The sequence below is a fragment of the Rosa rugosa genome, chromosome 7 (assembly GCF_958449725.1).
Source record: "Rosa rugosa chromosome 7, drRosRugo1.1, whole genome shotgun sequence".
NCBI classification, from domain to species: Eukaryota; Viridiplantae; Streptophyta; class Magnoliopsida; order Rosales; family Rosaceae; genus Rosa; species Rosa rugosa.
The window spans coordinates 3,766,767-3,779,302 of record NC_084826.1 but is presented as its reverse complement, the minus strand read 5'-3'; the positions used below and the strand labels follow the sequence as shown (position 1 = coordinate 3,779,302).

Below are 12,536 nucleotides of genomic sequence, written 5' to 3'. Positions count from 1 at the left end.
GAAGGCTTCTTCTTCTGCTGCAAGCCTTCAGCCAACAAAACTTTTTATATTATTTCAGAAATAGTTGCGAAAATAAGCAATTTAATTATTATTAATTTCGGTCTTTTTTTCTTTTTTTTTTTAAGCTAAGTCACGAGAATAGAATGCAGTAGTTGGTAATCTACCCATATAGGGAGTAAAAATTTGGTGAGACGTTAATAGGTCCAAATTTTGGTGAAATGGCCATTCATTACGTTTGCCTATTTTTAGTACGTCTAGTGTTCTTTACGTTTTTTGGCTAATGAATATGGACCGGTATATGAATCGAAGGGACGAGGAAGCGAGTAAAAAATGACGTTGGAACAAGAGGGGAAGGTGTTGTGGTTGAGATTATATTCTATCGGAAAAGATGAAGACATTTCTTTTCATTCAAGATGGTGTTTTTGTATTCGGAACAAGAGAGGAAGGTGTTGCGATTGTCATGTTATGTGATGATATATTGGAACTTGCGGGGACTGGAACCATTCCCTTCTGCGGATTTTTGTTTTGAAATCAAGTTATCAAGACTTTTTTTTTTTGGGCCATGACCACTTACCCAATTTTAACTTAAAAATTGTCCACTTGCTCCACTAAGAGTTTTTTGACTCCATTTACCCAATCTAACTTCTACTGACATAATTACCCTCATTTTAATCTCTCTCTCTCTCCCCCCTCACCGATTTCTCTCTCCCCCTTCCCCCCCAGCCGGACGGCCAGATGCCGAGCCACGACGCCTTCAGCACCATCTTCTCCGAGATCGGTGCCGGCAAGCATGTCCCAGGCGTAATCTTCGCCGACCTCGAGCCCACCGTCAAAGCCCATCGTCCCAGTCGCTGCTGCTCGTGCTGGAAGCTCCCGGAGGCGCTGGTCCCGATGTGGGAATTCGGGTCGGATAGGAACGTCGGCGTCCACCCCCGACATGTAAGAATTCTTCCTCACCTCGGTTCTTGTGCTCAGCCACAGAGACATTGCACCTCTCTTTGCATATCCCAGGCGCTGCAGGTCCTCGTTCGTCTGGGCCGAGCGATGGCGCTGCTGGTGTCGCCGGAGGAGTGACATGGATTACTCCGGTTGCTGCGTTTTTTTTTTTTTTTTTAAGTATTGTTGTTCAGTTTCTTTTTTTTGCAAGGAATAGCATTTTTTTTTTAAATGTCTATTGGATTGGAGGCCAATGATCTACTATCTGTTCAACAATGTAAGTAATCTGACATTGCAATGTAACTGTGGGGTTTGTTTGATGGTCTACTGGGGGGCAGTAGACACATTATTGGCCCCCAGTAGACTTTGATACGAGGGACAAGGATCACTATAGTGTGGTGTTTTGATAAGTTACATGTTGTTTTCTGTGTATTAAAGTCAAATTATATGTGAATCCTACAAAAAGGTGCATTTTTGGTGGTCTATTGGGAGGCAGTAGAGACATTGGACTTTGTATTGGGGGGCAATAATATGATTATTGGGAGCCAATAATATGATTATAAATTGATCAATTGTGCCTGTAGTGTATTCATTTTGGTTTTTGGAGTTCATACAATTCACTGGAATGCAATAATATGATTTTTAGGAGGCAATAATATGATTTTTGGGGGACAATAATATGATTCATGGGGGGCAATAATATGGTTACTGGATATTATTAGGGACCGGTCGCCGGATTCCGGTCACCGGTCTTCGGATTCCGGTCACCGGTCTTCGGATTCCGGTCACCGGTGCCCTGCCACTGGTCACCAGAGGCCGGCAAGGTGGAGGATGACTTCTCCCTCTAAGTGAAAAAGAAGGAGAGGGCAAAAAAGTCTCAAAAAAAAATAAAAAAGAATTAATTGGGTAAAGGGGAAATAATCCATTAGAGTGTTTTGTGTAAATGGGGTTAAAAAACAGTTGGTGGAGCAAGTGGGCAAATTTTAAGCTAAAATTGGGTAAATGAGCATTTTCCCTTTTTTTTTTTTTTCTTTTGAACTAATTAAGTTATTAACTTCTCAAAAAAAAAAAAAAAAAAATCCAAGTTATTAAGTGTTTATCATGAATTTGAGTTTGTCCATTTTGGACTCCTTCAAAAAAACTCTTACTTTATTTCCAAAAGATACGACCCCATTAACAATGAGTTGGAAGAGGGTTCAAGATATTTGACTCGAGAATCAATCGGGTTTCTGGCGGAGCACTTTCTAGCTTTCTTTAGCCAACTGGACCATTCGTGCAATTGCTCTCATGGAGTCATGGGTGGGTCTGTGGATATCTTTGGGCAAAAGAGAAGTCTTGTGTTGATGTGTTGGATTGTAATCGGCAAAAGTGAGATGGAGTACGCCTCTTCAACAGCTTTTCAGGACTCTCCTCTTTTGAGGTTTTCCGTTCCCAAAGAGTATCTTTCAGGCTGTTTGTACTCGATAATCAATTGGAAACAATTTTTTTTCGATAGCAATTGGAAACAGTTGATGGTATCGTGACTCGTAATTTTACATATCTAGAATATCAGTGTCTTGTTCCTTTCCAATGGGTAGTCTTTGAGGAAGCTGGAAAGTACTTTGACCAACCAATAAACCAATGGACATACGGTCATAAAGATTACTGTGTATATGTCCTAGTTTGAGATGATCAAGGCAATATTTACACACACACACGCACGCGTACTTGTACGAGAGATTATTCAGAGCACCGCCGTGCACTTGCACCAACATAAATGAATGGTTAGATTGCATTAAATACACTTTTTGTTTATTAAAAATAAAGTTGATAATAAATATCAAAGGTTGAGATTATTTTATAAGGGTTGGGTCACTTGCACCGTCGGTGCATAGAATAATTTCCAGTACTTGTACATGTATAATATTGTTACTAGGTGTTCTGAATTCTAGTTCTCGATGTTATTCGGTCATAAACTGAATATATACAACCAGTCTGATGGATATTAGTTCTCCACAACTGATTCAGTTCCGTTTAATTGTATTCTTGTATAGACTAGTTCCATATATGGTGGTTTGTAACTTATCTAGTTAAGCTATCTGTTCAAGAAGCTAGTCTACTATAGAGCGTTCTCATTTTACTAACTTTATTAAAGTACAGACACATTAACGTGCCTAATGGGAAACCATCGTCATTTTCCCATTACTATTAATTTGAGTTGCTTGGAAAATATATGCTTGCATAGTTGCATTGATCTACATGAATGAATGATGTTATCCTTTAATTTACATTGAATAGTCGAGGATGAGAGTACTCCAACAAACTGGAATCAATAACAAAACAAGATATGAAACTAACATCCTTTCTAGTCAACATGATATGGTCTTTGGAGCCATGTTAATTTGAAATTGGCGGGAAATTCTTAGGTAAATTCTAAATTTTCTGACAAGATTGATCAGTATTGTGGAATTACACGGGCCATTGCATCGGAAACAAGTTGGATCGACGTGGACGTCAAAGTCAATCCAAGTAAGTCAGTCAACGAGATATGATATCATTTCTCTCCGATCCATCTGCACAGAAAATCGTATCCATTTTATATAATCAGAGAGAGAAGAGAATAGTGCAGATCACTGATTTGAAATCAAAACTCGTGCGATTAAGTGAAAACTAGCGAGGACGGACTTTGAATACTCGGTGGTTGATAGAAAACTTTTCAATTCATTGAGAATATTCAAGAAAATGTACAACCGAGTAACTTGAGGTGATCCTTAATCCTTTCTAAACTTATTGCGAAGATTCATGGAGTAAAATGTCGATACAGTTACTTCACCCTTCAAATTCTCCTGGTAAAGGATTTTCAATCCAGTACTGCCCTTTCAGCTGTAGAGAATACAGAGCTTGGGAGAGAGAGAGAGAGAGAGAGAGGAAGATACAGCACCAACACTACAAGTTGAATTTTCTAATTCTCGGTGCTCCCAGACACACAGTATCGTAGTATTGGTTTCCTACAAGGGACTTGGATCATGGATTACACCTCAGGCCTAAAAGTACTCTTTTATATATTCAGACGACTCTGGTTTGTTGAGTGCTTCTGCAGGGGAGGCTGGATGACTCTGGAAATCTGGATTATTCAAATTAAACTTCTGTAGGAATCTATTTCATTCCGCTTATTTGTTTTGGTATAGTTAACATGCATTGTGATCTATAGTCCCACTAATCAATCAGTTATGGCAGACAAACTTACATGCATCCTGCAACCAATTTGGTAATGAAATGATCCCTTTTGTTATACTTTCTAAAAGAAGAGCACTCGGGAACAACATAACGAGGACAAGATATATTTGAAATAAACCAGAAAGGAACAAGTTGAGCACAAATATAAAAGAATCAGAAACTTGAGTGCCTCATTACTGCTTCCAAGTTGGGCAGTTATGGTTTTTTTATCCCAAGTTTTAACTAAAATTTTAAGGATGCTCAACATGTGCACGCATCGGTAGGTTTTGTAGTCTGTAACATAAAACTAAAAAAGGAAATGAAATGTATGGTGTCGAAGTACTCCATATAACAATAACTCTTGCATTGTTATTCTTAACTCAAAAATAAAAAGAGTTTGATTGGTGAGTATATAATCTACAGTACTCCGCAGTCCGCACCCGACCGCACGATATCCACCTATGCTTTATTGTTAATTTTTTCAGTTTGCTTGTTTTCTTTTTCTTTTCTTTGAGAGATTCATTCTGTTAATTGATACGACATACACGAAATATTTCAAAACTATAGAATCATTATTTGTGGATGGAAATCTATTTGTAATGACCTTTTGGTGTAAAGGAAAAGCTAATATAAAATTTAAAAATATTCCTTGATTAAAAAGAAAAGTCTAAACCGTTTCCAATGGGTTCGTCTCGATCTGTATCTGTCTCTGTGGAATAAAAACGCTCACCAGCCAATGGATTAGTCATTAGTGATATATATAGAAGCATGATCCCTCTGGCTCGTCACCCTAGCAACGTCATATATATAGTCATTATCCATAAACAGATAAACTATTAATCTTATCCATCTTAATGCCATAGTTCCACGTACATGAATGAATTTCCCATGCATGCATGGCTAACACGTGGAGTTTGGCCAAGTCAATCTGAGTCAGTCAACGAAAACTCATCCTTCAACAGTTCAACTTCAACATAGAAAACCTGCACGAACATTTTCGCTTTGTTTCCCTTTCGGGTATTATCTTACTACATATATGCATGTAGTACAGACAGAGAAGAAAATTGGATCGATTCTGCGCGATATTTGAAATCAAAACTTGTAGAAATTTCATAGTAAAACTTGATTCAGACTTGAACTCTTGAAGGAGCTGATAAAAGTACTGTCATGTTTAAGTTTCCAATTGAGAAAATTTTACAAACAGTATCCTAAATAAAGTTCATTTATCACTTTGGTACATCACATTTAAAAACTATCACATTGATACCATAACATTAAAATTCAAAACACTTTAGTACCTGCCGTCTATGATGGCATCAACCCTATACTTTTTAAAGGGTATTTTTGTCTCTCTATGTCTTAAATCAAATTTTTATTTTCATTTTTCACTAAACAACGATTTTCTTCTATGGTGCCCACTCTTCTACGACAAACCCATTTTCTGAAGCACAGACTATCTTCGTCTTCGTCAAATTCTATTTTAATATCTTTGGGTTTCTTAGGCTTTGCTACTTTTGCTTCTTTATCTGCAGCTACTTGTCTTAATTACCAAGCTAAGCATCAATCAATCTGAGAGGACCAAAGCATTTTAGTCTCGCCATGTTGGTTGGATCAGATCAATTCTCGCAGAGGGGATTCTTGGGTCGAGTACGTTCTCCATCGAGTCGGGTTGGGATTGGAGGCTGGAAAACTGGGGAGGTTTGGTTAAAATGGAAGCTGTAGAGAAGCAGAGGATGGTTTACTGGAGAAACGACATACTTTTTGGTGGTTGGAAAATTAGTTGGGATTTGGGTTCTGAAATGTTGGGGGGGTTTGGATTCTTGGATAAATAAAGCATGTAGAAGAAGGAAGCGATGAAAAAGAAGAAGAGGAATAATTGGTTTGCAGAAAAATGAAGTTTGATTAAAGAGATAGATAAGAGAAAATGTGCCTGGCTGTGTGCGGAGGGAGGGAGGGAGGGAAAATTGCCAAGTAATCAGCGCTTAATTTCGACTACATATTTCGAGGCTGTGCTTGTGCAATTCTAAAGTTGTGGAGCTGATGATTGGGCTGCACGGACAGTGAGAGGCATGATGTCTCTGCAGCGCATGTAACTCAAGAACTGTCCAGGCAGCTCTTCGAGAAGCGATTGAACTGCAGAAATGCGCCCACCTGTTAGAACCACAATGAATTTTTGTCTTAATTGCGAATAAATAGATTCTATCCATATTCAAACATGATGAATGTTGTGGAGAGTAAAAATAGAGATGTTTGGGACTTACTCTGCACTTCTCTCATGGGAACAAATTGTACAATGTCTCTGGTAGCCACACGACCTGTTGAACTCGATAATCGCAGTCCATTGTCAGCATCGAGAATCTGCCAAATACAAGATTCAGACATGCATTCAGAACAAAGAAATCAAATTCTAAACGTTGAAAATCCAACATATGTAGCATAGGGAGAAAGTGATGACTCGTAAAAAGAAACAAAAGCATACCTCCATTTGTTTGAAATCTGCACTTCCTACTCCAACTATTAGAATTGAGAGGGGAAGATCAGATGCCCTCACCAAAGCATCTGTTGTTTCCTGCAGGTCTGTAAGTATCCCATCCTACAAAAGGTGGCATTTATGTTATTACAATAACAAAGATCACATAAAACAAAAACTTGCAAATAAAAATAATCCTTCTCTTGCCGTTATGATCAGCAGCACATAGTACTTATTGTTGTTGTGGAATAGAGAATTGCCAGCAATCTCCGCAGCCCTAGTAACCACTGGGCCAAACAAAGTGGGTCCTGATAGAGAAACATTGTGTAGGGCACTGGCATAAGCAGTCATTATGCCTTGAACTCCCTCAACCTAAATATATGAAACAACAATACTGGTTAGCAGATAAGTTCGCGAACCAGAGTAGAAAGCCATATGAGAGGAACCAGAATCTTAGTTAACCTCAAAGCCAGTTGCAGTTCCATCCAAATTAAAACAGTGCGATACAGGTCCTCCAGCTGTCCTTCCTCCAAAGCCCCAAGCAGGAAACCGTTTATCAGCATCATAAAACTGAATGACTTCCCCAACTTCAGTAATTGCCTGCAAATAATATACTTGATTTCAAATGTACATCATACCACTCAACTACTCAAAGAAGGAAACTCCAAGTTATCTCATTAAATGAAGGCATAAATCTTGTGTTGCATGTTATTAGAAACATTTCGTTAATCACTAAAACCATTACAAAACTCTTAGTTATTAAAGCACAACAATTGCTAACCTGCTGGTAAGAATTCAATCGGCCATATGGATCACTGTAGTGCAATGAATCATGTTGTTGAGGGTTTCCATTTGAAGCTGTGAGAAAATTCAGTATTAAGTCATGCAAATACATTGGAAATGATAAACACTTTGAAAATATCACGCAGTGCCTACCCGTAAAGTCAACCGCAACCATGAAGTTAAGCTCAAATCCACTGGAAATATAATCGAGAAAGCTGAACTGTTGCTTCTCATTAAATTGATCCACAAACAACTGACCCTTTGAAACCTACAACGCCATATTATAAAGAAACAGTGAGTAAATTGACATGTATGATACAAGTATATTAATTGGAATGCAAGCTTGAATAAACACCTTTTCATGACCATGAGAAGATGGAATGACAAAATTCACCCCACTTCTTTCTTTGTATAATCTCTCCAGCTCGGCCACTGATTTTTGAAGTTTCCTATATAGGACAAAGAGGTAAATTAAAAAAGGTTGGTTATCTTTCTTGTACAGGCAAAAGGACAGAGTTAAGAAAAAAGTGTAAAAAAGAAAAAGAAAAAAAAAGTGAAACCAATATTTTTAATAATTACCCAATAAGAACATGATTGCCATTGCTGTTGAAATCAAAGCACTCGATGACTAATGGATTATCCTGCACCAAAGATAAGTTTGATGAATTTTTCTACCTTATTTGTCAAACTAATAGCCGTATTAACAGGTAAGCAGAATTGGCAAGCTTACCTTGCTTCCAAACTGCTGCATACTCAGGGATAGTGGTTTCCAGATTGGATTTAAATTGTTATCTACCACTTCAGTCTTGCAAATTGGAACAGAACCTCCACTCTCAACAATTCTAGATACTCTTAAGAAAGGATCCTATAGTAAAGAAGTTGAAAAGAAATATAAGAATCCCAATAATTAAAAAAATGTATCAAGTAAAAAGATCTTAAGACTTGGTTTCATAACACGTACACTTTTAGAGAAGAGGTCTTTGTTTTCCAATTGAGAACTATGGAATTTTATCTCAACAACACTCTTTGAAGCCATAGTTTCTTCAGCATGGACAGTGAGTGTTCCAAAGTTTCTCAAACCTCCACGCCCATTTCTGTTATGGAGATTCAAGGTTAAACTTCGACTTTGTTTGGTCACTATCTGCAATTAGAAGAAAACATGTTCACAAACACAATATATCTTAGCTTTTAGCAAATGATGTTAAAACATTTTTGCTATACAAGATGTAGAAATTGATAATAACAATAACAATATTGATCTTTACACATACTGCACCAGCTCAGTGAAATAAATTATATCGATGAGCTCTCTTTATTTGAAGGTAATTTACCTCTGAAAGAACGCAATTGCCTTCCCCTAGAAATTCTTGATCCTCCAACATCAGTGTCTGCAATGCAACACAATGAGATGATTAAGAAGTGAATTCTGCCTTCAATAAAGTTGCATATGGTTTTTATTCCCACCATGATGCTAAATTTAAAGGCCATGCCAGTTACAGCACGAGACAAAGACCCTTTTGAAGGCTTTGTTTATCTGTTGCTTCAATCTTGTCTGAAGTCCTAAGTTCCATACTATTCCTAGGTTTTGCAAAATCGTCCACAATCCTAAGGCTATGTCAAACCATACACACACACACACATATATATATATATATAAATGTGTGTGTGTGTGTGTGTGTATTATAGTACTATGCTTCCTAAGGTTATTTAATTACTATGTATATTTCTTGCGATTCATTTTATTTGAGAAAAAAGCAATTTACTACACCTTCATGGTAAAAATTGTAGAGTTTAAAAAGTAGCAGAGTAGTTCATAAAAATTCAGAATTGTGTTTATAGAAAGCCTTGATAGAAGACATGGTAATACCTTTACATTTACATTGTGATATTTTGTATCGACATCATAGACATGGAATCTGGGTTGAACACAAAACAATAAAAAAGGAAGGTCAGGCAAGTAGCCTAATTAAACCGATGCAACTGCTATGCATCTAAGAAAAGAAATGTGAGAAACTTACATCAATGGCTGCACAACCTCAAACTGATATGAAACTGTAATTTTCTCAATCCACGCTGGATTCAAACTATTCAGTATTACTTCAGTTCTCCCTAGTTCCTCTAGCTTACCATCTCCTTTCTTCACATAAACCACAACCATGGGATCACTCTGAAACAAAATAACAGATGTTAAAAACTTTTCCTCACCATGACAGAGTACCCATGTTAAATGTCATATAAGTACATAACATAGAACCATATTAAACAGAACAGGGTTTTTTTTTTTTTTTTTCCTTGATTGATTAGAACTATGATAGCCCTTCCATGTGTAAGGGTAATAGTAATAACAATTATTTACAAGCAATAGCAAGATAAACAGGTCATGCTGCTCATGTAGTCATGTTGCGTTCTTACAGTTTGCAGTATTTTAATTACTACGATAGACAGGTATAAGAAAATACCAGAGTGAAAAATGCTGATTAAGCTTTAGCTAATATTTCAATTACTGTTATATTTTAAGGTGATATGGATATGTAAACATACCTTTGACATAATATCACGATCAAGCAAGTTAGTGGCTGACAGCGATAACTGTAACACAGATAAGAAATCCAACATTACATTTAAAGAAGGAAACAGAAGGCCCAACTACAAAAATATAAAAATGAAGAGAACTACAAATAAGACAACCATCCATGCACTTTAAAGCTCATAGTGATTAATAAAGCAGAGACACTAGATTTAACTCATCCATCAAATGTATACCAAAGTTTAAACTCTACATAATCTTCAGGCACTTAATTTATGAATCATAGAACACCAGATGGTAAACTATATCGAGTAGTACACTTCATAGTCCATAACTGCTTCATTACATTCTCCAGCTCAATGGTTCATTGCTGTTTCAAGCTAGGTGGAGTAGTGCAGAGTGAATCCTCTAGGAGTAGCATTAACCACCTTTACCAAGTTGATATATATACCATTTGAAACAACGTATTTGATGAAAAAGGCAGAAAGAAAAAGAAAGGGAAACAAAATGGATTAAGGCCTTTTGGTAACTTGAAGATGGCCCCGGGTATATCCATATTGTCACACATATCGTGGGGACCTTTATGTCAACATCCACAAGAAATGACGGCGTCTCTTGATAAGTAGCACAGTATTGTGACTATTGTCACACCTCCAAGTGAGGTACAATACTTTAAGATCAATCGATGCTTTTGTCCTATGCCCTGAAGTCAAATTGGCATGAGACAATCAGAATCTTGCTAATGTCCTGTTTCTGAGAATCTGTTGTAGGCATTTTTCAGACAAGGTGATCGAGGTGCAGTATTCAATCAACATGCAGCTTAGCACGTAAAACACCAATGCATATAATTTGAACAGGATGTCACATTACTTAATAATTGTCAACTGGGTTGTTTACAAGGCAAATACAGCCATTATCTTATAGTAAACAGTTGGAAATTTTTTTAATCTACATTGAACCATGTGGAAACTTTCGTATTGAACATTCGAGAAGACTTGCAGGCCATGTTATTACAGAATGCATACTTTAATTAACCAAATTGACGAAAAACATTGGCCAGATTGACCCGCGGCATGCCATCTTGAACTCAGCCATACAAGTTATGAAAATAATAACAATAGTACAGCCAAGAATCATGCTGTCTTTTACTTTCCAGAAAGATGAAAGCACAGACACGGAATCAAAAGTTCCTTTTAATTAGTTGGCTAAAAAAACATTCTATAGATTATAAAGAATAAATTGATAAAAAGTAAAAAATTGTAGGGGCTAATAAAATATGAATACTAGTACAAGAACAGTTGAACCAATTCTGGTTGTTCATCTGTTATTATATTCTACCAACCTTGTTCGAAAGTTTCAACCTTTACACAATCTAGATAAAACCCAGAAGCACCACCGAGCAGCCCAGAAATATGAATATTATTAATTTTCCTAGAAATAAACAAAAAATTGAGACAATTGACTCTGGATTAATAACCAAAAATTGAAGCATCATGCATCTTGTTCTAGGGTTTAGGGTTTAGATGGCAAAAAAAATGAAGAATGAGCAACAGTAGCTAGTCCCAAATTAAACAACAGTACTCCATGTCCATGGCAAATGTAGGTAGGTTACCTCAAGCGGAGTGTAGAGTGGAAAAACGCCACGGGAGCGGTTAAAGAGCTCAACGGCGTCGTTTGTGTCAGCGTCCCTGTTGATGGGCCTCTGTTGAAGATGATGGGCCCCACCACCTCCCACGGCCTGCTTGCCACCTTTCACGTCGGAAAAACACCCTCCCATCTCTTCTTCTTCTTCTTCTTCGACTATTCTCTCTCCCAAATTCAAAAACCCTAAAACGTCTCGTCTCTTTCTCACGAGATTCTAGTTTCCTTTCGCGAAGGCTTCAATCTAAAATACCCAGACCGGAAAAATTGGCTGCTTTTTAATTTCCAGAAGGCTACTTCTTCTTCTTCTTCTTCTGCTTCAAGCCTTCAACAAAAGCGGTTAATTAATATTATTTCCTTTTCAGAAATCGTTGCGAAAATAATAAGCAATTGCATTATTATTAATTGGGTCCTTTTTTTTAGCTAGTCAGGGGACCTGTGATGCAGTAGGCAGTGGGTAAATCTACCTATAGAGGGTAAAATTTGGTGATGTGGGTTATTGCTTTTGCCTCTTCGAGTTGGTAAGGGGGCAAAGAGTATTTTGCTGAAGTCTTGGCTAATAGACATGGACCGGTATAATGGTGTACATGAATCGAAGGAACGAGGAAATGTATTCTCAAAAAAAAAAAAAAAAAAAAAAAAAAGAGAAGGAACGAAGAAATTTAGAGACAATAATGTGAATGAATCGAAGGAACGAGGAAATGTATTCTAAAAAAAAAAGAAGGAACGAGGAAATGAGGAAAATCAGAGACAATAATGACATCGAAACAAGAGAAGAAAGTGACTCGAGAATCAATCCAGACTATTACGTGTACTATAATTTAGGACCATGTAATAATTTTTCAGTTGGAAGAGAGTTCAAGATGCCTCGAGAATCGGGGTTTTGGCGAAACACTTTCTTTTCTTTATTGATGCCAACTAGATTATTGATGCAATTGCTCACGTGGCTGGGTCTGTGGATATCTTGTACGTGTTGATGTGTTC

At 37.2% G+C, this 12,536-nt stretch overlaps 1 protein-coding gene across 2 annotated transcripts; it reads right to left on the bottom strand.

The window, feature by feature from the left end:
* Positions 1-5,257: 5,257 nt before the first annotated feature.
* On the bottom strand, positions 5,258-12,008 carry LOC133723539 (protein BONZAI 3-like). Of its 2 annotated transcripts, XM_062150386.1 has the most exons (16): positions 11,524-12,007; positions 9,926-9,973; positions 9,403-9,551; positions 9,252-9,300; positions 8,716-8,772; positions 8,346-8,525; positions 8,115-8,249; positions 7,964-8,025; positions 7,740-7,833; positions 7,538-7,652; positions 7,383-7,459; positions 7,064-7,201; positions 6,809-6,973; positions 6,611-6,724; positions 6,393-6,489; positions 5,258-6,282 (listed from the first exon to the last, which is right to left on the bottom strand). In XM_062150386.1, exons 1-16 carry the CDS (start codon positions 11,686-11,688, stop codon positions 6,155-6,157), a joined length of 1,773 nt encoding a protein of 590 aa, XP_062006370.1. In that variant the 5' UTR covers positions 11,689-12,007; the 3' UTR covers positions 5,258-6,154. The 2 variants fall into 2 exon arrangements, 1 of the variants encoding a protein (XP_062006370.1); XR_009853086.1 differs by having other exon boundaries at positions 5,258-6,264; positions 6,611-6,973; positions 11,524-12,008.
* Positions 12,009-12,536: the final 528 nt, after the last annotated feature.